This window comes from Pongo pygmaeus, chromosome 11 (genome assembly GCF_028885625.2).
Source record: "Pongo pygmaeus isolate AG05252 chromosome 11, NHGRI_mPonPyg2-v2.0_pri, whole genome shotgun sequence".
NCBI lineage: Eukaryota > Metazoa > Chordata > Mammalia > Primates > Hominidae > Pongo > Pongo pygmaeus.
In genome coordinates this window covers 20371410-20398956 of record NC_072384.2, presented here as the reverse complement: position 1 = coordinate 20398956, position 27547 = coordinate 20371410, and the positions used below count along the sequence as shown (strand labels likewise).

The 27547-nt window shown below is 39.9% G+C and overlaps 1 protein-coding gene across 1 annotated transcript in view; it reads left to right on the top strand.

Annotated features, from left to right (window-relative positions):
* Nucleotides 1-27547, top strand: part of CNTNAP5 (contactin associated protein family member 5) — an 874937-nt gene that overhangs the window by 593564 nt on the left and 253826 nt on the right. Inside the window, exon 13 of the mRNA XM_054478744.1 lies at nt 4297-4497. Within this exon, the coding sequence (XP_054334719.1) occupies nt 4297-4497 (201 nt within the window). The remainder of the gene's footprint in view (nt 1-4296; nt 4498-27547) is intronic.

Below are 27547 nucleotides of genomic sequence, written 5' to 3'. Positions count from 1 at the left end.
AAAGTATAATAATAATCATAAAATAAATAAATAAATTTAAAGAAATAAAATAAATTGATTGAGACTTGTAAAAAAAAAAAAAAAGAAATCAGAGGCCATCACACTTGTTAACCTCATTTGCAGAGTATGCTCCCCATCGCAGTCCTCTAAGGAATGAAGTCCAAGCCCTCACTGTAATGTTGTAGAAAACTTCTAATGTTTAGAGTCTTTACTCATTTGAGTGCCAGACAGTCTATGTGTACCAAATCATTATAATACTTTTATGAATGCAAAGATTGGTGTAAATATGACCATTTTCCAATGAGGAAACCTCAGAAATTTATGAAACTTGCCAAAAGCTTTACTGCTGACGTGGAGCAGAACATAGATTCCAATCTGAATAGGATTGTTTCTAAAGCCAACCTGTTTCATGGTCTTATTGGTAACATTGCTGCTTTTCAAATATTACCAATAAGAAAACTGGGCGTTGAAGAAGTAATAATTTCATCAAGGTTGCTCCCATAGTTAGTGTTGTGCTGGCACACAAACCCAGATTTGCTGACTCCAGAGCCCATACTTTGTTCACTAACCTCCACTGTCAACTAACTTGACCATCTTGAACATTTAGGTTTGTGGGTCCAATTTTCTTTGAAGTCATGTGTGAGTCCACTTAAAAGAGAATCTCCACCTCCTCACCCATCTAAAGGATGGTCAAAATAAATTTTGCTTGTTAAAAAATCATTCAAAGATGACTTTCACATAAACCTCTCCAGCTCAAACCACCCTTCCCTAGTCTAGAGCAGGCATCAGGAGTATCTGTCACCAAAGCTGACTTTCTTTCAGTGGCATTAACACCTGACCTTTCAATATTTAGTCAGGATGCAGGGCTAAATCTACACAACCACCATTGCAGCTGAGGAAGAAAAGATAGGAAGCGAGGAAAAATATTATGGCAATAATATTAGTGGCTTTAAGATGAAAGATTGACTCTCTAATACAACTTTATTTTCTTTATTGCCAAAAGCAATATGATATTGGTAAAGTAATTCAATGAGTAAATGAATAAGGAAATCAATAAATGAATGTATGAACAATCAGATGAATTAATATGTGGATATGAAAATCTATGTTTACTTAGAAGGAAATATAAGTCTATATGAATTAGTAAATGTGGAGACCAATTTTGGAATCAGATTGGATGCATTGAGGCTGGGGACAAGTCTAAGAGACAGATACATATGATACAGGTTGAAAAAATTATATATATTTACTTCCTTGTTTTAGTCTTCATCCTGCTCTCTCCCAGGAGAACAGTAATCAGAGGACATAGGGCAGATTCAAAATAAAAGCCAACTCAGGGGCTGTAGGTTTCAAGCAATCATTTTTCCAGTCCCTCGTACGGTGTTTGAAGCTAAGGTTTGTGATGTCAGTTATATATATCATATGATCACACACACATACACACACACACGCACACACACTGTGTGTGGTGGATTATTGTGAGTACTGGAGATAATATATGCTAAATGTGCTAGTATAAACCAGTAACACAACATTTAGTATTATAGATTAGACAGGGTTTTCCTTGTCTTCTTTGTATAAGCATCATGGACATTTCAAAACTGCCCATCTTTATTTCTCCCTCTACAATATTTCATTATTGATGGATAAGATTTTTGATTATTTTATTAGCATTTGTCTATACTGGTATGAATAACATTTTAAAAGTTTTGGGTTAATTGTTTTTATAATATTATTATCTTTACCAACATGAATTATACCTTATTTTGTTTTTAAAGTCAAAAACAAATAACATCAAACTTGTTTAGACTTTATGGAAAATATAATCTTAGATTGGATGCAGTGGCTTGTGTCTATAATCCCAGCACTTTGGCAGGTTGTTTGAGGCCAGGAGTTCAAGACCAGCCTGGGCAATATAATGAGAGCCCATCTCTAAAAAACCTTTTAAAAATTATCTGAGTGTGACGGTACATACCTGTGGTTCTAGCTGCTTGGGAGTCTGAGGCAGGAGGATCGCTTGAGCCCAGGTGGCCAAGGCTGCAGTGAGCCACGATCGTGCCACTGTCCTCCAGCCTGGGAAACATAGCAAGCCCCTGTCTCTAAAAAATAAAATATAACCTTGCCTCAGTGAAACACTGGGGACATATGTGTTATCAATGGGATGGTTTTAGGAAATAGTCTTAAGACGATTCAGAATGTTTGAGCACAATTTAATTTTTTGCTGTGTATTAGGCCATTTTTGCATTGCTAAATTGGAATACCTGAAACTGGGTAATTTAGAAAGAAAAGGAGTTTAATTAATTGGCTCACGGTTTTGCAGGATGTACAGGAAGCATGGTGATGGCATCTACCGTCAGCTTCTGGGGAGGTCTCAGGGAGCTTACAATCATGGTGGAAGGTGAAGTGGGAGCAGGCAGTTCAGATGGCAAGAGCAGGAGCAAGAGAGAGAGTGAATGGAAGGTGCCATGCACTTTAAACAACCAGATGTCACTATCGCAAAGACAGCACCAAGCCATGAGGGATCTGCTCCCATGACCCAAACACATCCCTCCAGGTCCCATCTCCAACACTGGGGATTACAATTCAACTTGAGATTTGGGCAGGGACAAATATCCAAACCATATCATGCTGCAAGAAGTATTTTCTTTTATAGAATTGGAAAATCCTTTAGAGATAATTAAAATCATACTCTCTTTTTCTCCTCCTTCTAATATGTTGAAACTGAGGTTTGGAAAGATGAAACGACATGTCCCAAGTTGTGTACAGAGCTAGTGAGGGAGAAAGGATTAGCAAAGGGCACCCAAGTGGCCTATTCTTTTCTCTTTTCAGCTCAGTCATGCCAACTGCTGTGCTTCTGCTTTGTAGCTGTGATAATTAATCACGGTGACTTTCAGTGTATGTGCTCATCATTACTGTTTCATGGATGTGCCTCGGGTCATTTCTTTACTTTCTGGACCTTAGTTTCTCCATTTGTGAGACTAAGAGGATGGGGAGGGAAGAAACCACATGATTTCTATGCTAGGTTCCTTTTCAGCTCTGAGAATTTATGAAGAGTAATGATGTAATTATGCGGGCAAGATTCTCAGATGACAAAAGCTTTTCAAGTCTTCCTATTTCCTCTTTTGCTGTATTTGAGAGGATGTTCAGAATTAAATTGCATGTCCAATTGCAGTAAATGTTTTAGTCTAGGTTATTACTACAGAGTGTCTGATACATCCCAGATAGAGCCTTGCAACTTTGTATTTGTGGTTGCTTTTCCATATTACCAGTGCTACCAGGGTATTGCTCTCTTGTTTTTGTGCAATTGTTGTTGTTTTCTTAACTGACTATACAACTAAGCTTCAGAAAAGACAAGGGGGCTGGGCACATTGGCTCATGCCTGTGGTCCCAGCTACTTGGGAGGCTGAGGTGGGAGAATTGCTTGAGCCCAGGAATTTGAAGCTACAATGAGTTATGATCACACTACTGCACTCTAGCCAGGGCAACAAAAAGAGACTCTGTCTCTTTAAAAATAATTTTTTTTTAATAAAAGGAAGTGATGTATCCAAGCTTGTTGTTGGCAGATACAGGCTTCAAATACAGATCTCCCATGCTCTAATGCCCAAATATCTCCCCTCTCTCACTGCCTTACCTTCTTTCGCCTATTAGGCAAAATATGTCCTTCCGTCATGATTTAAAGGTCCTCATCTCTATGCTCTTTCATTGTAAATCTTCCCAAATATTTTTGGCAAAGAGAGGTAATATGGGGAATAAATGCTAAACAAAATGAAACCCTACAACTAACTTCATTGCATGCAGAGTGTGGATCACATAATCTCAACTTTGTTGTCTGAGAAAATGGTTCTCTGAAAACATGCTAGTGTTTCTCTTGTGAGGAAGTGTGTCAGTAGCTTTGGAGTCAGACATCTTAGGCTCAAGTCCTTGCTTAGTCACTTATTAACTGTGGGATATTGAGTGAGCTGCCTAATTTTCATTCACATTTTCCTCATTTTTGACATAGCAGTATTGCCTCCCTTCCAACTTAGGCATTGTCAATTTTAACTGAGATCATGGGATCAAACGCTTAGTGTAGAGCCTATGGGAAAAGGGGTCCGCAAATTGAGCTCTTAAGATTACTGACCCCTCTACTAACTCTGGTGGAGCTCCACGGGGAACACAATTTCTCTGTCATACTCTCCATACAGTACCGGTGTATTGATTAATGTTGCAGGCTGAGTGGCCCATCACACTGCTCACATGCTCCATTTTTGACATTCCTTCTAACATCTCTTGCTTTGTGTTGTGTTGCATGGGCAGAAGACAAGATCTGGACATCAGTGCAGCACAACAATACAGAGCTGACCCGAGTGCGGGGCGCCAACGCTGAGAAGCCCTATGCCATGGCCTTGGACTATGGGGGCAGCATGGAACAGCTGGAGGCCGTGATCGATGGCTCTGAGCACTGTGAGCAGGAGGTGGCCTACCACTGCAGGAGGTCGCGCCTACTCAACACGCCAGGTAAGGCCTCTGCATGCATGACCACAGTGGGATAGATGGGACCCTCAGACCTGGAGTATTCGGCAAAGGAAAATTTGCCAAGAAGGGGGCTATAGATAGTTACAGTTAGTCACTGTGCACTGGAGAGAAACATACCAGGAGTGGTCTGGTTATGTAATAATCCTGGCTCTGAAATTCAGCATGGAAGCTAGAGTGAGTTCTGTTACCTCTCAAGGTTTTCTCCTCATCATAAAGAAAATGATTCCAACACCCACCCTGCAACAGTTGTGAGAATGAAGAACACCTGAAGAGGAATGGGCCTCAAAGACAGCATTTGAGCTTGACATAGAAAATGTGGCCATGGGAAATGCTAGTTTGAGGAGAGAGAATAGAGCTTGATAAGGCACCAGGATCTCAGCATACCCACCCAAGAGGGACAAGTTATGTCAGGGGTGGAGGATGCCTGGATGCCTAAGGGGGCAGCATTAGGCAGGAAGGCCAGCAAGGCAGGCAGGGCAAGACTGTGGGTTCGTGGCATGAAGGGAGCCTGAGAAATGGGAGCTTTAGGGGAAATGACTCTTTTTATAAGTAAAGTGTGCTTCTAGAAAAAAATTAAACACTGTATATTTATTTATTTATTTATTTTCCTGTGGTTATTTTTTACAGTAAATGGATGATTTAGTTATTAACATGCTTGGAAAAGGAAAAAAATAAACAAAACAAAACACAACAACAAAAACAACTTCTAGAACTGCTTACCAAGACTCTGAAGAGTTTCTGTAAAATGTAAGATAGGGTTCATCAAAATTTACATGTTCCCTGGGAGTCAGTCATTTTTTTGTGAATGTCAGTTCATCATTTGTTTCATGGGAGAAAAAAGGACAAAAGATCTGAAGTAACTAAGAAAGGGTATTATAATCTCTAGCCTCAAGAAACTTACATTCCAGCACTTAGAAGTTAAGAGATTTGAAAGGCTGGGGAAAAAAATGGAGAATAAAATATCAGCAAAGGGGAAATCATAGAAACCTAACTAAATTCAACAGAATGCCTCGATCTAGGATCTTTAGGGAAGATGTTGTTCCACGTAAGTGAATTTTCCAGATAACTGTCACTTATTCTTTTAAGCACCAAAAATCTTTCCAAAGAATTTTTAACTATTTGAAATGAAAATCTTTCTCAAATGGATTACACGCTTCCATGCCTTCTTAAACAGAGAATTCTGAACATAAAATGCAATCTTTTCTTGATGACTCAGGATCAGCATTGTGAAAATCAATTATTGTACTCTCCTTAGATTCAGCCAGGCTTGCAGGGCTGATTAGATCAGACGTACCGGTTCATGTCCCTTTACCCAGCACCCTCAGAGGGTGCTGCCCTGCCAGAGTCAATGTTCATATTTATGTGTGTTTTTCTCTCTCCGTGCCTGTCAAGCCTGCACGTGCTACCTCAGCACTGTTCTTAGGGTGCCTGTCTCCAGAAATGCCCATCCCTCTTTTCACTGTGTTTTTTCTAGTTTTTGAAGGTTTGGGTTTGGCAGAATTGTAGGACTAATGGCGGGGTATGTTCATTCCGACTATGGGACTTCTTTTAGCACATGCACTGTGTGATATCAATTTGGCTACACCATTGACTTTGCAAATGTGTTCTTTTCCTAACTCAGCTGCTTCACCATCCCTGACCTTATTTGAATGGGAGGGCACGTGTTTGGCAGCAAGTCATATTGGGAGTAAGGGCTTGATGCTGTCATTTAGCAGTTATGTGACCTTGTGCAAGTTGCTCATTTTCTACAGTTTCAATTTCGCCACCTGAAAAGTTTGCATGAAAATCCTAAACCCATGCAGTTGATCTGAGGATGGAAGAAAAAATTTAGTCTGAACTCCTTGTGCTATGCCTGGTACATAATAGGTATTCAACAAAGACTGGTGTCCTTATTCGTAGCTTCCACTGCAGCAGGGAACATCCAAAATATGTTCCATAATGGGAAGCAAGCACAAAGGGAAATTTTATTTCTATTTTAACAATGTAAATAGTATAATTGTAATAATTATGTAGTAGCAGAATTGATTAGAAAACTCAATGTAGATAATCTCATCCCCTGAAGATGGCAACTTTAACATTCAGATGTGAATCCTTCCAGACATTCTTCTGTGTGTATATTCTCAAAGGCACAAGGAAGACACACCGTATTTTTGTGCATGAGGGTTTTCATTAATCCTCTTTTCCCCATGTGTTCTGAATCAAAAGGAGGGAGATAAAGGAGGACAATGGGTATGTAGGCTCAGTGTCTACTTTCTTCTTGTGAGCTGGCTTGGAGAATGTAGCATGAATCACTTTGTCCTCTTGGCTTCCACCTCCAGACCAGACATTGCTTGTGGGGCAACAGAGTACTCATTTACCCAGAGAGTCCTGTAGAGGTGTGACCTAGCTTCACACTTTCACTGCCAGGATGGAAGCCACCTTGTCCCCCATGCATGTGAGCTCACCTTCTGGAAAAGCAGGAATGGGAAAAACAATATACAACATTTGTAGCCACATGGATTCAACAGCCAGCACCCAGGGCATACACCTACAGGAATGTTTTCCTGGTCCTTATTATTTACTAAGCCATTCCACTCCCTTCCCAAGGGGAAGCCCAAGGACAGAAGTGGAGGAGGGTAGAGGCCATCTTCTCCTTACCTATCTAAGATTCTGGAAGAATTTTGTGCAAGTTTTTCCTTTATCAGGTGAATCCGTGTTCTATGCTGGGAAGAGATTCCCGACCCTGTGATACTCTTTTACAACCTGTACTTGTCACACACAGGAAATGTACAAATACCTTTCTATATCAATAAATACAACTTCATATCATAATTTTCGTTAACTACAGAGTATTTTATTATATGGATGTACTCCAGTGAACAAATCTCCTATTTGGACATGTAGATTGTTTCCATTTTTTTCGCTATTATACATAATGCTGCAGAGCAGTTTTGCACTTAGATCTTTCTGAACATAATGGATTATATCCTCAGGACAAATTCCTTGAGGTGCCATTTGCAGGGCAGCGAGTATGCATATTTTTAAGACTCTTGCCACATTGAATTCTGCAGTACATCAAGGTTGTACCAATTTATACTCCCAACAACACTATGAGACTGAGTGCCCACTTCCCAGCAATAGATACTATTATCTTCCTTCAACTTTGGCAATGTGATAAGTGCAAAGGTGGGGAGTCGAAGATGATTATAAATAGTTTTGTTATTAATTTTTAAAAGTGTGCAGCCTGATTTCCATAGCCTATTGGCTATTGCTAACTAGTAGCCAGGGTGAGTAGACGTTATGAAAAATTATAAATTGTGCCTGCAGGTGCATTTAAATCAATAAGAGAATGTGGGGGATGCCTTGTGGCCATAGATTCTCCTATATACTATGCACAATAGTTAATAAATGGATATAATATAAGAAGCAAAATGAAAGAAAAATAAAGAAATATTTAAATGGCCAATAATGACTGAGATTTCTTACGTTTGAGGATATATGTGGGGTGAGCTACTGGAATTATCTCTAACCCAGACAACAGATCTGCACCATAAGAGTCATTGTTCCCATCTGATATTTCAGGAAGCAGAACCTCAGAGAGAATAAAATGCTTGTTTAATGCCACACAGAGAGGGGCAGATCTAACTCTTGCAACCAAAATCTCCTGAAGTCCGAGCAAAAGTGCTATTTCTGATACATCACAAAAGCGGAAAAGAGCCAAGAGTTACAAGGAAATGAAGGAGTCAGAAAAAAACATGATTTTGTATAAATTTCCTTATCGTGTAGGAAAATGGAAGGAGAGAGAAGCGCACCCAGCAGTCTCTGTGAAGGCCAAGGAGTTGTCAGGGTTGCCTGAACTGGGCACATTCCTGGGCAGCATCAGAGGGTTTGCGTCATCCTGGCCCAGACACAGCAGCTTCCATAGCTCACCCACCCCTTCATGGGAAGGCCTGTGTATCCCTACACAGCATCCCCAGAACCTCCTTCTGCCTGCTCTCGGCTCCAGCGAGGGCTCTGGATCCACTCATTTAGCAGCAGCAGAGGGAGAAGGAAGAGACAGGCAGGATAAGATCATGCATGGGTCACCACTGGGCCTTTTTCATTCAGTTGGTGACTGAACCATGACATTGTCATTTTATGACAGTCTCCTTGGATATTTTTTCCCAGAACTACTTATAAGTGCCAACCAATGGAATGCATCCTCCATCTCTGTAGCTGAAGGTTTATACTAGAAACTCTCTCCAATGTCTCACCAGGACATCTGTATCCCAGGGAAAGTGTCTTTGTGATTCTCATGGATCTTTGTGTTTCCCCTCACTCTGCTTGCTGCTTTCTACTCTGAGCTTTCTGCAGGGCCGGAGGCCCTTTGCTACAGTGCAGCTTCCAGTACAGAGCCCAGGGTGGGAGAATCACCACAGCTTGCCAGTACTCACAGTACCTTGTCATGGGGAAGGAGGCGGCCAGTTATCCCCACAGAAAAAGGCTTCCTTGGTTGAGCCCAGACCTTTTCTCTCTCGTCAGCACCTTCATAGGCATTTTGCCTGAGGCTAGAGTCCTGAAGGCGACATGTGATGAGCATACGAAATGAAACAGGAGGACAGAAAAATAAATATCAAAGCCAAAGTCTGGAAGATTCTTTAATCACATGGCCAATTAGCTCTATAATCCATAACTTTCCTCTGGAAGGAGGACAAGATGGAGAGGGGCATAGGCAAGTGACCGCATGGGGAAATTGAGTGCCCAGATCTCTGCTGGGAATGGGCATTGGAAGGCCTGCCTATCCCACAATTCTCTTGCAATAGTCTCCATGGTGCCTTGAAAGCCCTCCGCCACTGGATTCAGTCATTAGGGTATCAGTATCCTGTGTAGGCATCCTCTTGAACTCACCACTCCATGTAATGGAAGTCTATTTGTGGAAACCCTCTTCAGTAAAGCTGTGAGCTCTCACAGGCAGAGGGAAGAAGTCAATATTGAAACACATGAAACCACTGGAAATTCAGACTCCATTACTTTGAAATCTAATGGCTGCAGGACAGCCTGAGCTGGAATTTACTTTGGTTTTTCTGAACTTAAGCATTTGTGGAGCAAATCAGTCATGCAAGCAAGATTGCCGTGAGGATTGTGTAAGTTCTCCAGGAGCCCTAAGAATCCAGAGCCCTGCAGCACCACAGAACCTCTGTTTACCTACCAGTAACATGCTGGTTAAAAGCCATTCCTATTAATTCATTCATGCAGCTGAGAGTGGTTTCCACCTGCAGTCAATTGCTTTACCAGTTATGTTACAATGGAATTTAAAGAGACAGCATGCTATTTCTTTTAAAGTATTTTACAATTCTGAATTTTTTTCTTTAATTACTGATACTTTAGTGAGCATACAGCTGACTATATATACCATACATAATAATCTAGACTATATAATACATAGCATATAGTATGGATAAATATATATATATATAATAGTATATAGTATATAGCATATAGTATGAATAAATATATGTATAATATATATGATGTATATACTATATAGTATATGCTATGTCATATTTGTTCATAATGGTATGTACCTTCATCATGTACTCTTTATGTGTCCAAACAGCTCTGTAAATGCACTTGTGCATATTAATTCTGTTTATTTGCAACATTCCCCTTCACATGTGCAGAAAATTAATGATTTAGTTTAGAAATCTGAGTAAGGAATTGTGATGTAGAAAGGTCAAATTACAGGTAGAAAAGAAACAGTACGTCAAGGTACTCTGGGGCTCACAAAACTAAAAATGCTTTGTTCTCAATACTTGTACCACCCAAGATCAATTAGCAGAATTAACATTTTTCTTTCACACACTAGGCATTATCTTTTTTGTGCCAGGCACTGGGGAGTGAAAATAAAACACTGAAAAAACAGAGTTCTTGCCTGCATACTTGTAGTAGGGAAGACAGAAACATCACCCCATGGCCCCCCCACCTCGACAACACACACACACAGAATCAGTGCATGATGAATGTGACGCTGAAAGGTCCAGAAGGACAAAGGACTAAAGTGTCAGTCGATGTGGGGAGCTGCATCTCACATGAGATGGTGGGAAAGTCCTCCCGGTGTGCAGGAGCTATCCAGCAGGACCCTGAGTGAAGGGACAGGATGAGGCAGGTGCCTTTTTGGGGCAGAAGATTCCAGGCTGAGGAATAGCCAAAAGGCCAGTGTGGCTAGAGGAGGAGCAAGAGTGGGTGGAAAATGATGGAAAGGGATATCCAGAGGCCAGATTTTACAAAGCCTGGGACTGCGAATTTTATTCTAAGAGTAAAGGGAAGTCACTGGAAGATTTTAAGCGGAGGATTCTCTTTCTGTTTCAAATCCAAAGGGTAATGTCAGTTTATGTAAGTCAGGCTAAACCAGGTATGAATAATTTCATATGAATAATTTGCTAAGCACATAGACATTTTAGGTCACCCCCCTATGCCTAGTGAACTGGAAAAAGGTATGAGCTCTCTGAAGGAAGAAACATATCTTATATCACTCTGTAACCTCACATTCTAATTCGGGGCTGTGTGTGGAAGGCTGAGTGACCACCTTGGATCCCCTCTGATTCATGGTGGTGCTTCTGTTCTTTCTCACCCAATTAACTGAGCTGAGATTGCTTTGGCTACTTCACCCACTATGTTCTTGCTGCAGCCCACTTTCACCATGCTCACGAAGCTTGGAGGTCCATGTCAGAGAGCTGCAATCTTTGCAGTCTGTGGCACCACCTCTGCTCCCATATTTCTTTCCTTTCTTATTTCCCTCTTTCCTTCATCTTTTTCTTTGTTCTTTCCTTCTTTCCTAACCACCCCCCCTGCCTCCACAGACACATGCCTAAACATACACAGATATGTGGGTAGAACTGATCCACAGTGCCTACAGTTCTTCCACACCAGAATTAAAACCACAAACTTACATCATGACATCTGGAAGACAAAATATCAGGGTAGTATTGGACTTATTTTTTTACTTATTTCTTAAATTATACTCCCTATCATCTTTTTATTATTATTATTGTTATTATTATACTTTAGGTTCTGGGATACATGTGCAGAATGTGCAGGTTTGTTACATAGGCATACATGTGCCATGGTGTTTTGCTGCACCCATCAACCCGCCATCTAGGTTTTAAGTCCAGCATGCATTAGGTATTTGTCCTAATGCTCTCACTCCCCTTTCCCCTAACCCTCCAATGAGCCCCAGTGTGTGATGTTTCCATCCCTTTGTCCATGTGTTCTCATTGTTCAATTCCCACTTATGAGTGGGAACATGTGGTGTTTGGTTTTCTGTTCTTGTGTTACTTTGCTGAGAATGTTGGTTTTCGGCTTCATCCATGTCCCTGCAAAGGACATGAACTCATTCTTTTTTATGGCTGCATAGTATTCCATGGTGTATATGTGCCACATTTTCTTAATCCAGTCTATCACTGATGGACATTTAGGTTGGTCCCAAGTCTTTGCTATTGTAAATAGTGCTGCAATAAACATACGTGTGCATGTGTCTTTATAGTAGAATGATTTATAATCCTTTGGGTTATATACCCAGTAATAGGATTTCTGCATCAAATGATTTTATATATATATATATATTTACCAAAAAGCTATTTCTACTTTATTTACAACAAAAATATAATAAACCCAGGTGTGCTGGGTGCCATGGCTTACACCTTTAATCCTAGAGTTTTGAGAGGCTGAGGTGGGAGGATGGCTTGAGACCAGGAGTTGGAGATCAGCTTGGGCAACAAAGCAAGACCTTGACCCTACAAAAACTATTTAAAAATTTATCCAGGTGTGGTGGGACACACTTGTAGCCCTATCTCCTCGAGAGGCTGAAGTGGAAGGATTGCTTGAGCCCAGGAGTTCTAGGCTGCAGCGAGCTATAATTTTGCTACTGCACTCTATCCTCAACAATAGGTGAGACCTCAGCTCGAAAGAAAGAAAGAAAGAAAGAAAGAAAAAGAAAGAAAAGAAAGAAAGAAAGAAAGGAAAAGAAAGAAAGAAAGAAAGAAAGAAAGAAAGAAAGAAAGAAAGAAAGAAAGAAGGAAAGAAAGAAAGAAAGAAAGAAGGAAAGAAAGAAAGAAGGAAAGAAAGAAAGAAAGAAGGAAAGAAAAAAGAAAGGAAAGAAAGAAAGAAAAAAGAAAATAAAAGAAAAGAAAAAAGAAAGGACAGAAAGAAAGAGAGCACACGCCTTGGTGACAGAATGAGACTTTGTCTCAAAAAAAAAAAAAAAAAAAAAAGTCACTGTGACTAGCCCACATTCCAGGGGAGGGAAATCTGCTTCTATCTTCTAATGGAATTGGTATGCAGACATGTTTTAAATGACAATGTCATCTTCAAAATTTTACATGAATAGTCAACTAACCTAAGAAATGCAGTGAATACAGGGCAGAGTCGAGAGTCAAACCCAGCTCTTTCTAACTCAAAGTCTAGGCCCCTAGACTCTGGTGTCTAAGTCAGTTATAATTCATGTTGGAAATGGGTTTGGCACTCCATTTTTTCCTGTGAGGGACTTTTGTTACCCTTAAAATGATACAGCTAAAATGTGTTTTTAAGCGTTTGCCACAGCTCTCAAAAAATAAAGAGATCATCACATGAATCAAGCCAGTGCAATTCACAGTTCATGAAAGTCAAAGCCACCTTTCCTAATATCCTAGTAATTTACTCTTGGTATTTCACTGGGGACATGAAGTCAAAATTAGAAGTGGGTGGGTTTTACCAATAAGGTGGATACCATAATCAAGCTAAAGATGTGGATGTGAATCTGAGGAAAAATAAAAACTATCCTATGTAAAGTCAAGAGATGGTATATACCTGACCACAATTGAATTGCTGTTCAGACCATGAATTATTTAAATAATCAAAGTTAATTGCCCAAGAATCAACACTCAGACCCCACATAAAATAAAATATGCATTTTTCCCATCACTTTATGAAAGCCTATGTCCACTTCCTTTATCTCAAGGATAAAGGAATGCACGTATAGGAAGAAGAATACAATGTTCTAATATTAAGATATGGTACAGCAGCAGCAGAATGCAAAGAACATGGATTTTGGAATCATGAAATTGGGTCTTCAATGTTTTCTCTTCCTGTATTAGTTGTGAGACCTTGAGTAAGTTAAATGGGCCTTCTAAGCCTCAGTTTTCTTATGTGTGACATTTAATAAAACAGATGCCATGTCTGGCACAGAGTAGGCCATCTGGACACTGCTGTTATTTTAGCCAGTATTTTATCACATTATCCAGTGTGCAAGGAGAACATTAGCTCCCTTAGGTACTGATAGAGGGTCTCCCAATCTCATTGTGTGGCCATTCAAAGAGTTCAGTTGTGGAGCTTGCCTCTTCGTAGCTTGTGGGCACACATACTTTCTAAATTGCACTTTATTTATTTGTAACTTATGGCATTTACCTACTCCTGGTAGCACTGTTGAGAGTGTAGAGTTAGGTCTATGTTCTCTTCCCCATTTCTGCCAAATACCCAAATCCACTCACTCATCTGCTTATCTTTCTCATTTCAGTAAATGCTACCTTCATCTACTGAGTTTTTTTAAGACCAAAACCTACAATTCCTTCCTCCTCACTATCTCCATTCCCCATTCAGTATATTCACCAGTCTCTTCTCTCTAATTCCACATCAACCACCTCCATTCACAGGCTCATCATCTCCTCACCATACTAGACAAGTGCAGTAGATTCCTGCTTCCTGTCTCCTACCATCCCATGCCCCATTTCCCCACAGCGGATATCCCAGCCTGCAGCCAAAGTGATAATCTTTTCAAAATTAGATTATATAACCATGGCTCCAAACCTTTCCCTCTGGCCTGAAAGCAAACCCAGACTCCTAACTGTAGCCTACAGAGCTCTGCCAGCCACAGGCCTCTGCCAGCCCCTGTTCTCCCACTAACACAGTGAACTTGGCCCCACTTTGCTTTTTGTTGCTTCTTGCCCAGCTTGCCCCACCTCTCAGACCTGGTACACTGACTGTTCTCTCTACCCAGAAGCCTTGTTCCTCTCTCCATGCTTCGCTGTCTCCGATTTTACATACAACTAAAGTATTCACTCCATTACTGTTAACTGCTTCATCCTTCCTGAATAGTCTGCATTGAAGTTGTTTCTATCGGATACCTTCTTCCTGCTTATTTGTTCACTATCTGCTTCTGTCAACAGAATGTGAGCTTCTTGTAAGAGGGGCCTTCTTTGTCTCATTCTTTATTCCCAAAATGCTTAGAATAGTTCCTGGCACCTAGGGACAATTGAGTGAATAGTTGTTGAATGAATAAAGGGTCTCTTCTCAGTAGTAAGTATCACCAGTAGTCATATGATGTCAAGGGACAGATGACAACACATGTGCACTTGGCCAAGCCTGTCACACAGACCCTGGTGGGAGGAGAGCAACTTCACAGAGCAAGGGGCTAGGCTTGTGGGGAACTGACCACTGACTCCCAGCTTTGCCATTGCTTCTCTGTAACCTTGAGATGTTACTGATGTTTTATGGGCCACAAGTTTCTCCTCTTTGATACTAGAGGCTTATATTTAATGTTCTCCGAGTGTCCTTTCCACTCTGGCACTCCATGTGTCTATATTCACCACACAAAGTGAGTTAAAACACATGTCAGAGTTTATTACCTTTTTGTCACAGTAAGGAACTTGTCAGGGTTGGTAAAACAAACAAACCAAAAAAAAAAAAAAAAGACTTTTGTCAGCCTCTCAAGCTTATGAAATGTGCTAATATAGTTATGTAATAGGTGATATTTTTTGACACCTTCATACACCTACTCTCCTCAGAACACACGTTCCTTACCGTGGCATAGATTGTGCAGAGAAGGTATGAAACTTCCCTAGGGTCATACCTAACAAGTCAAGAATAGCAAGAAAAACAATTTCTTACTGTAGCATATGTTTGTGTGTATTACCGTAGAATATGTATGCATGTATTTTCTTTATAAACATATTTGGTGGCTTATGGGGTAGATATGGAAATGAAATTATACCAACTACACAGATGAGGTTAATGGGTCTGCATAGGTGTTGTGCTATAATGGCACCTCTGAGCTTGCTTTTCGGGGAGCCATGGCTAGATACTGGACTTTCTTCACACCTGAGTCCTCAATGGAACCTTCCCAAAGAGAAGGTCGCAGAGTTCTGGTGATGAGCTCACTTACATGTTGTATCAGTTGCTTTGGTTCAAGCACTTGTTCTACTCCTACCGCCATGTGACCTTAAATGAGGTACTCACCATCTCTAAGCCTCAGTTTCCTCATCTCTAAGAATGAAGATGAGAAAAATAACATGAATGATACCCACATCATTGGAAGAATAAAAAGTGTTTGAAAATTTCACTCTTTATAACTTTTCAGCTTACCTAAGTTGTTTTGAAATTACAGGGGTGCCTTTCTGAACATAATTTTCATTGTCTTATTATTTGCTGAGAAGAGGGAGTGGGTACATAATGGCATTTTTCTGTGTGTGTGTTTACGTATGTGTGTCAGATCAGATGAGAAATACCAAGTGTGCTTTCTATATGGTAGCGGTGATTTCACAGAGAAGATATGAAGCTTCCTAAAACTGCTAAATCGTTATCTTGGAAAGAGACAGTGGAAATGTTTTAGCCTCTGAACAAAAAAATAAAAAAATAAACACAACATAATTCCCCTACTCTGCCACTTATTTTTGGAGTAGCCATCATCAGGAAACGTAATCTGAATCTGCATTTCATTTTCTTCTCTGCAAAATAGCTAACATGTTGACCTCACTTGCATCTCATTTTCTTCTCTGCAAAATAGTTTACATGTTGACCTAACACTATGCACGCGTAGCGTGGGGCTGGACATAGTGGCTATTATTATTTAAGGAGCCTATCCCCCTGCAGGCAGAACTAGAGACTATATGTACATGTGAGCAATGTATACAGTGCTCTGAAAAGGAGAAACTACTTCTAGTTAGGTGAACACCTTTCCAGAGGTTTTCTGTGGAAAAACACCTCTTCTTTGTGGACACAACACAGGTAGGAGTCAGTCTAAGTTGAGGGAAGTGATGGGGAAAGGCATGAAGGGAAGATTGACCCTCAGAGAATGGGGGAGACATTGTAGGAATAAAACAGTTAAAAGTTCTTGCGGCTTATTTCAGATAAGGAGTCACAGAGGATGGAAAGAAAAAAAGGCAGAAAGGAGGAAGGGAGGAAGGAAGGAAGGAAGGAAGGATGGAAGGAAGGAAGATAGGAAGGAAGATGGAGATCTTTCTATGTTTCAGATACTTCCCAGCATGCTTCTATAGATTAACTCACCTCCTTTCACTGAATGAAGACATTTTAACTGGAAAGGGATGTAAGAGGAAGGTTAACCTTGTGGATGGGGGTTAACTCCCCCATCCTTCTCCTCCTCCGCTGAGTCTGGAGGAGACCACAGAGAGAGACTAGGTAGGCATCTATTTTAGTGGAATAGGGAAGAGTTAAAAAGCATGGAGGTGTTGGGTCATAGGAATAGGAAGATAAATAAAGACACTAACACTTAGAGGAAAGCACTAGTACAGCCTGGTGAGTTACTGGTTTCAATGAACCAAGTAGAGTCTAAAACAGTGCTGTCCAATGAAAACATAGCACAAGCCACATGGGCAATTTAAAATTTTCTAACAACCCCATGTTAAATATAAAAAGAAATAGGTGAAATTAATTTTAATAATGTTATTTTTATGCCAAGATATCCAAAGCAATATCATTTTAACATGTAATTAGTAAAGAAAAACCCTAATACACTTTTTTACATTATTTTTTTATACCAAATCTTCAAAATTGGGTGCATTTTTTGCATTTACAGCACATTTTAATTCACAGCATGTTGCTGTACTGAATACTGTAGGCAACTATAATACAATGGTAAATATTTTTATATCTAAACATACCTAAATATGAAACAAGAATGGTAAAAATACAAGATAAAAGATAAAAAATGAGCTGGGCACGGTGGCTCAAACCTGTAATCCCAGCTACTCAGGAGGCTGAGGCACAAGAATCACTTGAACCCTGGAGGTGGAGGTTGCAGTGAGCCGAGATTTTGCCACTGCACTCCAGTCTGGGCAACAGAATGAGACTCGGTCTCAAAAAAAAAAAAAAAAAAAAAAAAAAAAAATTTACACTGTGTAGGGCACTTACCATGAACAGAGCTTTCAGGACTAAAAGTTGAAAGTTGCTCTGGGTAAGGCAGAGAGGGAATGATGTGTGAATGTGAAGGTCTAGGAAATTACAAGGTGCCACTGTACACTTTATAAACACTGCACACTTAGGCTACACTACATTTAAAAAAATATTTTTTATGCAATAACAAATTAACATTAATTTACTGAAACTTTTTTACTTTATAAACATTTGCATTTTTTACATTTTTACTCTTTCATAATAACACAACTGAAAACACAAACACATTGCACACCTGTACAAAAATATTTTCTCTCTTTTACCTTCATTCTATAAGCTTTTTTTCTATTTTTAATTTTTTAATTTTATTTTTACTTTGAAACTTTTTTTGTTAAAAATAAAGACAAATACACATACTAAACTAGGCCCGCAAAGAATCAGGATTATCATCATCACTGTCTTCTATCTCTACATCTTGTCCTATTGGAAGGTCTTCAGAGGCAATAACACGCATGAAGCTGTTGTCTCTTATTATAACAATACCTTTTTCTGGAATTCCCCCTGAAGGGCCTGCCTGAGGCTGTTTCACATTTTTTTTAATAAGTAGAAACAGTACACTCTAAAATACTGATAAAAACAGTATAATAAATGCATAAGCCAGGAACATAGCCATTTATTTTTATGAAGTATTATGTACTGTACATAATTAAATGTGCCATACTTTCATAAAACTGGCAACAAAGTAGATTTGTTTACACCAGTATGTACACATTAGTACTTCATTGCACAATAACTTGAAAAAGACTACTACATTGCTGGGCAATACAAATTTTTTAGCTCCATTATAATCTTTTATAAATTTTATAGTTGCATTATAATCTTTTTTTAATATATATATTATACTTCAAGTTCTAGGGTACATGTGCAGAACGTGCAGGTATACCTGTGCCATGGTGGTCTGCTGCACCAATCAGTCCATCATCTACATTAGGTATTTCTCCTAATGCTATCCCTCCCCTTGTCTCCCATCCCCCGACAGGCCTCGATGTGTGATGTTCCCTTCCCTGTGTCCATGTGTTCTCTCATTGTTCAACTTCCACTTATGAGTGAGAACATGCAGTGTTTTGCTGAGAATGATGGTTTCCAGCTTCATCCATGTCCCTGCAAAGTACATAAACTCATCCTTTTTTATGGCTGCCTAGTATTATATGGTGTATATGTGCCACATTTTCTTTATCCAGTCTATTATTGATGGGCGTGTGGGTTGGTTCCAAGTCTTTGCTATTGTGAACAGTGCTGTGATAAACATACGTGTGCATGTGTCTTTAGAGTAGAATGATTTATAATCCTTTGGGCATATACCCAATAATGGGCTTGTTGGGTCAAATTATATTTCTGGTTCTAGATCCTTGAGGAATCAGCTCCATTATAATCTTATGGGGCCACCCTTGTACATGAGATCTGTTGTTGACCCAAATGCCATTCTGCAGCACATGACCGTATATATGTATTTATATAAATGTGTGTGTGTTACAACAGCCATTAAATATGATCTTGTTAGTCCAGTTATATAAATGAGAAAATGGAGACTTAGAGGTGAAGTAAATTGCCCCAAGTCTTACACAAAGGATGGGATTCTAGGTAGATCTAACATCAAAGCCCATACTTCTAAAAGTCACAGACAAATGTCAAGAGAGAATGAAGGTAAAGCAGGATCAGGAGACCTTGAGTCCAGATACTTTTGCTCTATGTGATGTTTCTGCCAAATGAGGAGAGAGATATTTGCCGAATAAAACATACTATACGTAGTTGATTACAAACGTCATATGTATCCACATGTCAAATAAACTCTTACCTATATATTATTGCATATGATATACATATATGTACGTATATATGCACTTTACATGTTTTTTCTGGTTCCTAAATAATCTTTATTGAGGAAACACTTAAAATATGGAAATAGAAAAAGGAACGCTGTTAACATTAGCCCAGCTTTTGAGTGTAACAGCTGCAATGGGCCAGGCTTTGTGGTAAGTATTTTCAGTTCCTAGTAGACAAAAATTACAAAACCATCTGAGTTAATCCTTAGAATCTCGTGAGGTGTAGGTTATTGCCAAGGAACAAACGCAAGTTCAAAGAGGTTAAGTAAAGTAAGAACCATGTGACCCTATCTGTATCTGTAGGATTACACACGAATCTAGCAAAACCTGTTACGGTTAAATCCCGCTGCATGGAAAGACAAAAACAATCCTTGCTTAAATCAGCCATGTCGCCAGCTGCCCAGACGCCAGTTAGGCATTCGCTTGAACTGTGCCAAGCCTAGACTGGATTTTAGCTAGTAAACTAGTATTACATAGACATAGTCTGAAGTCATTCAAAAGCTATCTGAGTAATCATTCCATAAGTTGCCCCCCAAAAACAAAAAGCTAAATATTTCTGTGAATGCATCATTGACAAGGAAAAGGAATCAGATAAGAAGAAAATCAGAAACAAAGTTGCTGACGCTGTAAAAATTTATCTGTTTATTCAGCACAATTTTTGCATTAGAATTTAGAAAGGATAAAACGTTAGGATATTGGAGTAGTTGCAGAATCCATCTTGGGAGTATTGAGGTTGGGGGGTAGGGAGAAAGAGAGGGAGGAAAGGAGGAAAAATCCTTTGAGGAATTGCCTCTGAGTTAGAAACCTGTACTCTGCTTCATTTTTTATCTTGAGTAAATGAAGACAGATTCTCAACATGGAGACATGATCTTAGGTACATAACCCTTTGTGATCTTTCCAAGGGTCATACATTATGATGCTGAAAAACAAGAGTCCATAATAATGACCCACAGCTATTTAAAATGGCAACATTCCACAATGAATTCCTCCCTTCTTAAAGTAAGACAGGGATATGGTGGCAATGGGAGCTCAGAGTTGGCAATTTCTTGGCAGCTAAGAAGCTCAACAGGGATGAATTCTTTGGTGGTAAAATTGAAATACAAATTGCTTTTGCAAGTGGAACTTTTCTAACTCTCTGAGTTTTCAAAAACAGTAACTGGGTCATATTTATTTCTGAATACCTCTAGAGCCATTTTAGTGACTGGCACAAAGTAGGTCCCCCTCCCAAATTTTCTTGGATATGAAAATCCTGTGAGAATATGATCCAAAAAAGTACTTTGAAGACAATAATTGGAATTCTCATATGAGACACAGAAAGGTGACGGGCCTTGGTGGCTCACACATTTAATCCCAGCACTTCAGGAGGCTGAGGTGGGATGACTGCTTGAGCCCAAGTGGTCAAGGCTCCAGTGAGCTATGATTGTGCTACTGCACTCCAGTCTGGGTGACAGAGTGAGACCCTGTCTCCAAAAAAAAAAAAAAAAAAAAAAAAGGAAAAGAAAAAGCTTAAGTGTGGTGCAATAACAAGGTAAAAACAAACAAAACCCCAAAACAGAACATCTTAATGGCTTAAAACAACATGCTCTTTCATTTCTCAAGTAGGCCAGATATGTTTCATGAATTGGCTTGGGGCTCTGTGTTAAGTCTTCTCCTCCCAGCACCCGGAGTGATAGAGTAGCACCTCTATCAAGTGTTGCTGGTCACCTTGGCAGATGCAAAGAGGGCTCTGGAGTATGTCAAACCTGCTGCAGTCTGAGAATGACACGTGTCACTTCTGCTTACAGCCCATTGCCCTTAATGAAATAAATGCAATCCGCAGGGGACAAAGAAGTTTGGTTTGTTTGTTTGTTTGTTTGTTTTGAGACGGAGTTTTGCTCTTATCACCCAGGCTGGAGCACAATGGCGCGATCTTGGCTCACTGCAACTTCTGCCTCCCAGGTTCAAGCGATTATCCTGCTTCAGCCTCCCGAGTAGCTGGGATTACAGGCATGTGCCACCACGCCCAGCTCATTTTCGTATTTTTAGTAGAGATGGGGTTTCACCATGTTGGCCAGGCTGGTCTCAAACTCCTGACGTCAGGTAATCCACCCGCCTCGGCCTCCCAAAGTGCTGGGATTATAGGCGTGAGCCACTGCACCCGGCCAGGAAGTTTAATCCTACCATGTGCTCAGAAGGTGAAGAGACAGAAGTAATTGGTGCATAGCCTTAATGTCTATCAGCCAGTGAGAACACAACGAACAAACCAACAAACAAAAAGCAAAAACAGGAAAAAAAAAAAGAAAAATATCATACCCAATAGAAGAATTGAAATCAAAGGGTATATTTACAATATTGTCTTTCCCTTTTTATCTACTATCTACTATAAAGTGAATCATTCCTTAATGTGTGGCACACCAAAGAAAAATCCATCAGACCTCTGAAGTACTATGAACTATTTTTAAATCTGTAACTCTATTTATAGATCCTCATGTAATCATGAATATGAATATCCTGAATTTTAGTTTCAGCTAACATCAAATATTTGGTTAATGTCAAAATTAGCTTTACTATTTAGTTAATATTATAGTTTCAGTGTTAGTTCAAGCTAATGTCAACATCAACTGACGAGCAAATATTTGGAAAGCATTATTTTATTCCCTTTTTTAGAAAAAGCAAAGCAAATTTTCAAAATTAACTTTGTGATTAGTCACAAAGCCCTCACATATGTGTGGATAAAACTGTCTCCATATACATGTTGATGTGTAGCTAAAAAATATTGGCCAGGCGCGGTGGCTCAAGCCTGTAATCCCAGCACTTTGGGAGGCCGAGGCGGGCAGATCACAAGGTCAGGAGATCGAGACCATCCTGGCTAACACGGTGAAACCCCATCTCTACTAAAAATACAAAAAATTAGCTGGGCATGGTGGCGGGCGCCTGTAGTCCCAGCTGCTTGGGAGGCTGAGGCAGGAGAATGGCGGGAACCCGGGAGGCAGAGCTTGCAGTGAGCCAAGATTGCACCACTGCACTCCAGCCTGGGCGACAGAGCAAGACTCCGTCTCAAAAAAAAAAAAAAAATTATACGTATTTATTGATACAGCATCCCATTAATGCTGCTTTTATAAATCTGTGGCCTCTGAAATAGTGTTCATACATGTGTTTTTGTGTACATGTATTTTTAATGGAAAAAACAAACTGTAAAATACTTTAAAGAGATTTATTCTGAGCTAATATAAGTGACCGTGACCTGGGTAAAATATAACCCAAAGAAGCTCTGAGTAAGTAGTCCTGAAGCGGTTGGGTTACAGTTTGGTTTTATACATTTTAGGGAGACAGAAGTTACAGGCAAACACACAAATCAATCCATGGAAAGTATACATTGATTTGGCCCAGAAAGTTGGGGCATCTTGAGTCAGGGGCTTAGAGGTTATAGGTGGATTAAAACATTCTTTAATTTGCAATGGGTTAAAGGAGTAAAGCTTTGTCTAAAAATTTGGAGTCAGCAGAAAGAAATATTTAAGATAAGGAGGTCTGTTCACCAATACACTGGGTGAGAGTGACTTGTAGAAGTGTGTGACTTAACCTTTGTCTGGCATAGCCTTAGGTCTTATTTATTATTTAGTATCTTATTGTCACAAAGAGTTTGTTTTGTTAGTCTTTGTAATATTAATGCTGGTCAGTTGTGCCTAAACTCCAACATGTGTCATCACAAAACATGTCTGACCTCCCTTCCCATCATGACAGGCAATTCTATTTTTCAGATTTCTCTAGAGTCCCCTTGGCCAAGAGGCGAGGGTTCTGTTCAGAGATGAGGGGATCTTAGGGTTTTATTTTTGTTTACAGTATAAAATGGTACACCACTATGCACTGTTGACATATTTTTCCTCTTCCCCTAAATACTGTCCTACTCTCTGGCAGCTGGCCAGTGAGGGCCATCACCTCACTCTGCAAGTGCCCATGGCTGCGAGTATTCTTTTGAGCCATCCTGCAGGGAGCGCATCCTAGCAGCTTGTGTTACTTTCCCACACTGACTTCTGCTGCTGCTGCATATTTTGTGCTTGAAATTGCTGTTTGGATTCCTCAAGACTTTCAAAGATGTTCAGGAAAGTGCATGAACTACAGCAAAGAACTAAAGGGAGACTATTACTCTGGATGTTAAATACACATTTTATGATAGCTTGATGTGCTTTATGAAAAACGATGGGGGAAACATTAGCAATGACTGGGCAGTTAGAGATGGGTAGAAGTCCATTCATATTATGAAGGACTTTAAACATCTTGGTAGCTGGGAAAGATTAACCAAGGAACGAGCTAGAAGAACAGATTGCCCCAGGGCAGTTTATGACTGCACGCAATTTGAATGCACCTCAATAGGGTGTGCTAAGACCATTATAGTCCTGATTGATTAGCACCAGAAAAGTATTTCTACTTCCTGCTAAATGGAGGATGGCTGCTCTGTGCAATCTCAGAGGACTGTTTAATCTACACGTGTGTACTCCAGGTGCCACAGAATTCTACGTCCTTGATTTGACAACTCAGGTCTGTGCTATCTTCCTGATACTATGCATTTCACAGTCTGAATATGAGAGTATCTTTGTCACTGAGCAACAGTGTTCATGTATGCAAACCTGCTCATTGCACCTGCTTCTTGCCATTTTGGTCAAGGTAAGTATAATGCCTCTTCCAGTCATTCATCAGTACCCTTGGGTTTTGGTGTGTGTGTTCTTCCCTGCCTCAGGGCAATGCTAATTTCATTTCTCATCCTCCACCATGCCTGAATACACAGTTTACCTAAAGGTTAAGAATTATGAGTCCAATTAAGAGGATGGAGCAATTCCACTACATTAACATTAATAGTGCATGGAAAACACTCCCCATGGCTTCATTTTTTAAGCAGTAGCCATTTTCCTGTCTATTCTCTCTCTCTTATTTTTCATTCCTGCACCACTTAATGAAAATCTAATAGTAGCAATGGCACCTATGTTGATGAAAGAGAAAAAACGATAATTGTTCCTGTTTGTCTCTCTCATTTCTCCTGTAAGGGAAGTTACGAATGGCATCCTTGAGACAGGTTTGCTTTACTGATCAAAGACAGTCCTTGGGAGAAACGACCCAGAGGATGAGGAATTGTCAAGAAAGCTCTGCTGCAGACGAATATGATGGAACTAGTTCATCAAATGATAAAATGTGAACTTTCCTTTCATCCTGGAATGGAAAGGTCATTACAGGGGAAAGTGAATGTTATAAAGGTTAAACGTGAGTGACTGATGATGATGTATCGGGGAATTCCCTGGCCCTGTAAGGCTGTCTGGTATCAGGCTCTCTTGGCCTGTTTCAATTTATATACAACCATGAGGGCCTCACACTCATCCGTTAAAGCATGCTGTAGTCATGCATTTAGCTAGGAAAAACGTTTGGCATCAGGGGCTTCCACAGGGAGCAGTCCAAGAGATTCCACTAGGTTATGGATCTCCGTCTCCCTGAGGGAGGCATAAGTGGCAGAGTAGCTGAGAGATCTTAAGCAGCTAACAGAAAGGTTTGGGACCAGCTGTTTAGCATGACAAGCATTCCAGAAACATTGAGGGGCAAGGAGGAAATTGAGCATGTGTTGAATCATTACTGGAATGAAATAAATTGCCCTGGAAACTATGTATCAGGGAGAGGCCTTCATAATTACTTTATTTACCAAGACTTGCCAAGCTCCGTCCTATCTTCACTCTTGTTTTCTTCCTCCACAGGCCCTCCCTGCTACTCTGTGCTTGAGCACAGGAATTCTCAAGGTATGAAACACAGGAAAGGTTTATGTGGTTCATGGATGGAATTTTTAAAAACATCATTTTTTTCTATTTTAATGTGTTATAAAAATGTATACCATTAGCACAAAATTTATAATTTCAAATCTCTTATTACTAAGAGAGTAGTGTAAGTTAAAAAGAAGTTAGTAATTCACGTCAATTAACTTAAAGAGATTTGAAGTAAGTAGTCGTTTCAGTAGGAATGGCAACAAACTGGAAGATGCTTCTGGAATGAGGGAAGGAATGAGGGAAGATTAGGAAGTGCTAGGACACTTTTCCTTCCTCAGACACATCCTTTAAGGATGTGCTACTATACCTTTAAGCCTTACTCACTCGTTCCTCTTCCCACTTCCAGAGGTGCCTTCTTCCTGCAGTCCTGCTGGTAACATTACATTTTGCTTTCCCAGCTCTGCCTCCTCTGTGAAGCCCACCCTGATTTATTCAGAATAATTCAGCATGTGTTCTTTCTTCTCCGTTTTTATGTGGTTCATACTTTCATTGCATTATTCACTCACTTTCATTTCAGTCAGTTGCACACCTAGAGTTGTTATGCAAATGGTATTCATTTTTATATCCGCAGGAACAGGACCTGCATTTGGGAGATATTAAATGATTAGTTTTGAGCAAACAAGTTATTCATATCCTTTCTTATCAAAGTCCTCAACAAGCTCTACAGCAGCCAAATCCCATGGCAATACTAGGAGATCATTTCTTGATTAGTGGCATTTGATACAGTTGACCATGTCCTATTTTGAAATACTTGCTTTACTTCTAGAATGTGATACCCTCCAGTGTGGTCTTGCCTCTGACTGTACTTCTGCTACCTTTTTTGTTGGCTCCTTCCACGTTAAACAAGAAGGAGGTCTTAGGGCTCAGCCCAGGGCTCTCTTCTTCATCTGTGCATTCTTCTTGGATTGCCATTCAGTCACATGCTGGAGAATCTCAAATTTAGATCTCCAGCCAAGATTCCTTTTCTGAATACAAGATGCATATATCCACCTGCCTACTGGTCTTATGATGTCCCAAAATAATTTCCTGATATTCTTCCTCCAAATATGCTCTTCCAGCATTCTTTCCCAAACTTTGTAAATAGCAAGTCATTCTTCCGGACACTCAGACCAAAAAACCTATGAGTTATCCTTGGTTCCTCTCTCTTTCCCATACTTTCTCATAATAATGTTCCTAATCCAACTGGCTATCATTGAAACAGATGCAAAATTTAAGCACTGTGTTCACTACCTTGGCCACTCCCAGGCCCAAGATGCATCACCTATCTTTTCGATTATTACGATTGCTTCTTCCCAAACACCTTTCAGTTATAGAGGGACAAACTGCCCACAATATCTGTGTGTTTCCTCCTGACTTCAGTGATCCAGTGCCTATCCCCATCCCCATTTCGCTACTCAGAGCGAGACCAGGGGCCTTCTTAGACCTTCCATGTTCTGGAGGCACTGGATCTCCCTATGTTCTGCTGACACTTGCCTGCCTGTCTTCCTCTCCTTTTCCTTCCTTCCTTCCTTCCTCCCTCTCTTTCTCTCTCTCTCTCTCCTTCTTTCCCTCTTTCCCCCTTTCTTTCTTTCTCTTTCTTTCTTTCTTTCTTTCTTTCTTTCTTTCTTTCTTTCTTTCTTTCTTTCTTTCTTTCTTTCTTCTTTCTTTCTTTCTTTCTTTCTTTCTTTCTTTCTTTCTTTCTTTCTTTCTTTCTTTCTTTCTCTTTCTTTCTAGTTATGTTGGTGAATATGAAGCATATCTCATTGTGGTTCTGATTTTCATTCTCTAATAATTAATGATGTCAGGTATCTTTTCATGTACTTGTTGGCCATCTGTGTGCCTTCTGTAGAAAAAATGTCTACTCAGCTCCTTTGACCTTGTATAATTGAGTTGTTTGTCTTTTTGTTGTTGTGCTGTAAAAGTTCTTTATCTCGGATACTAGACTCTAATCAAACATATGATTGCAAATATTTTTCCCATTCTGTCCGTTTATTGACGTTTATTGACGTTTTCCCATTCTGTCACTTTATTGACGTTGTCCTTTGATGTAAAGTTTCTAATTTTGATGAAGCCCAATTGATCTGTTTTCTTGTTGTTGTTGTTTGTACTTTTGATGTCAAAGCTAAAATCCACCTTAGAGGTGTTGCACTTGTTGTTCCCCTGACTGCAAATCTCTTTTCCAATTTACCACATGCCTTGCTCGTTCACCTCTTTCAAAACTCTGTATAAATAGAACCTTCTTAGCAAGCTTTATTTCTGTTCACTCTATTA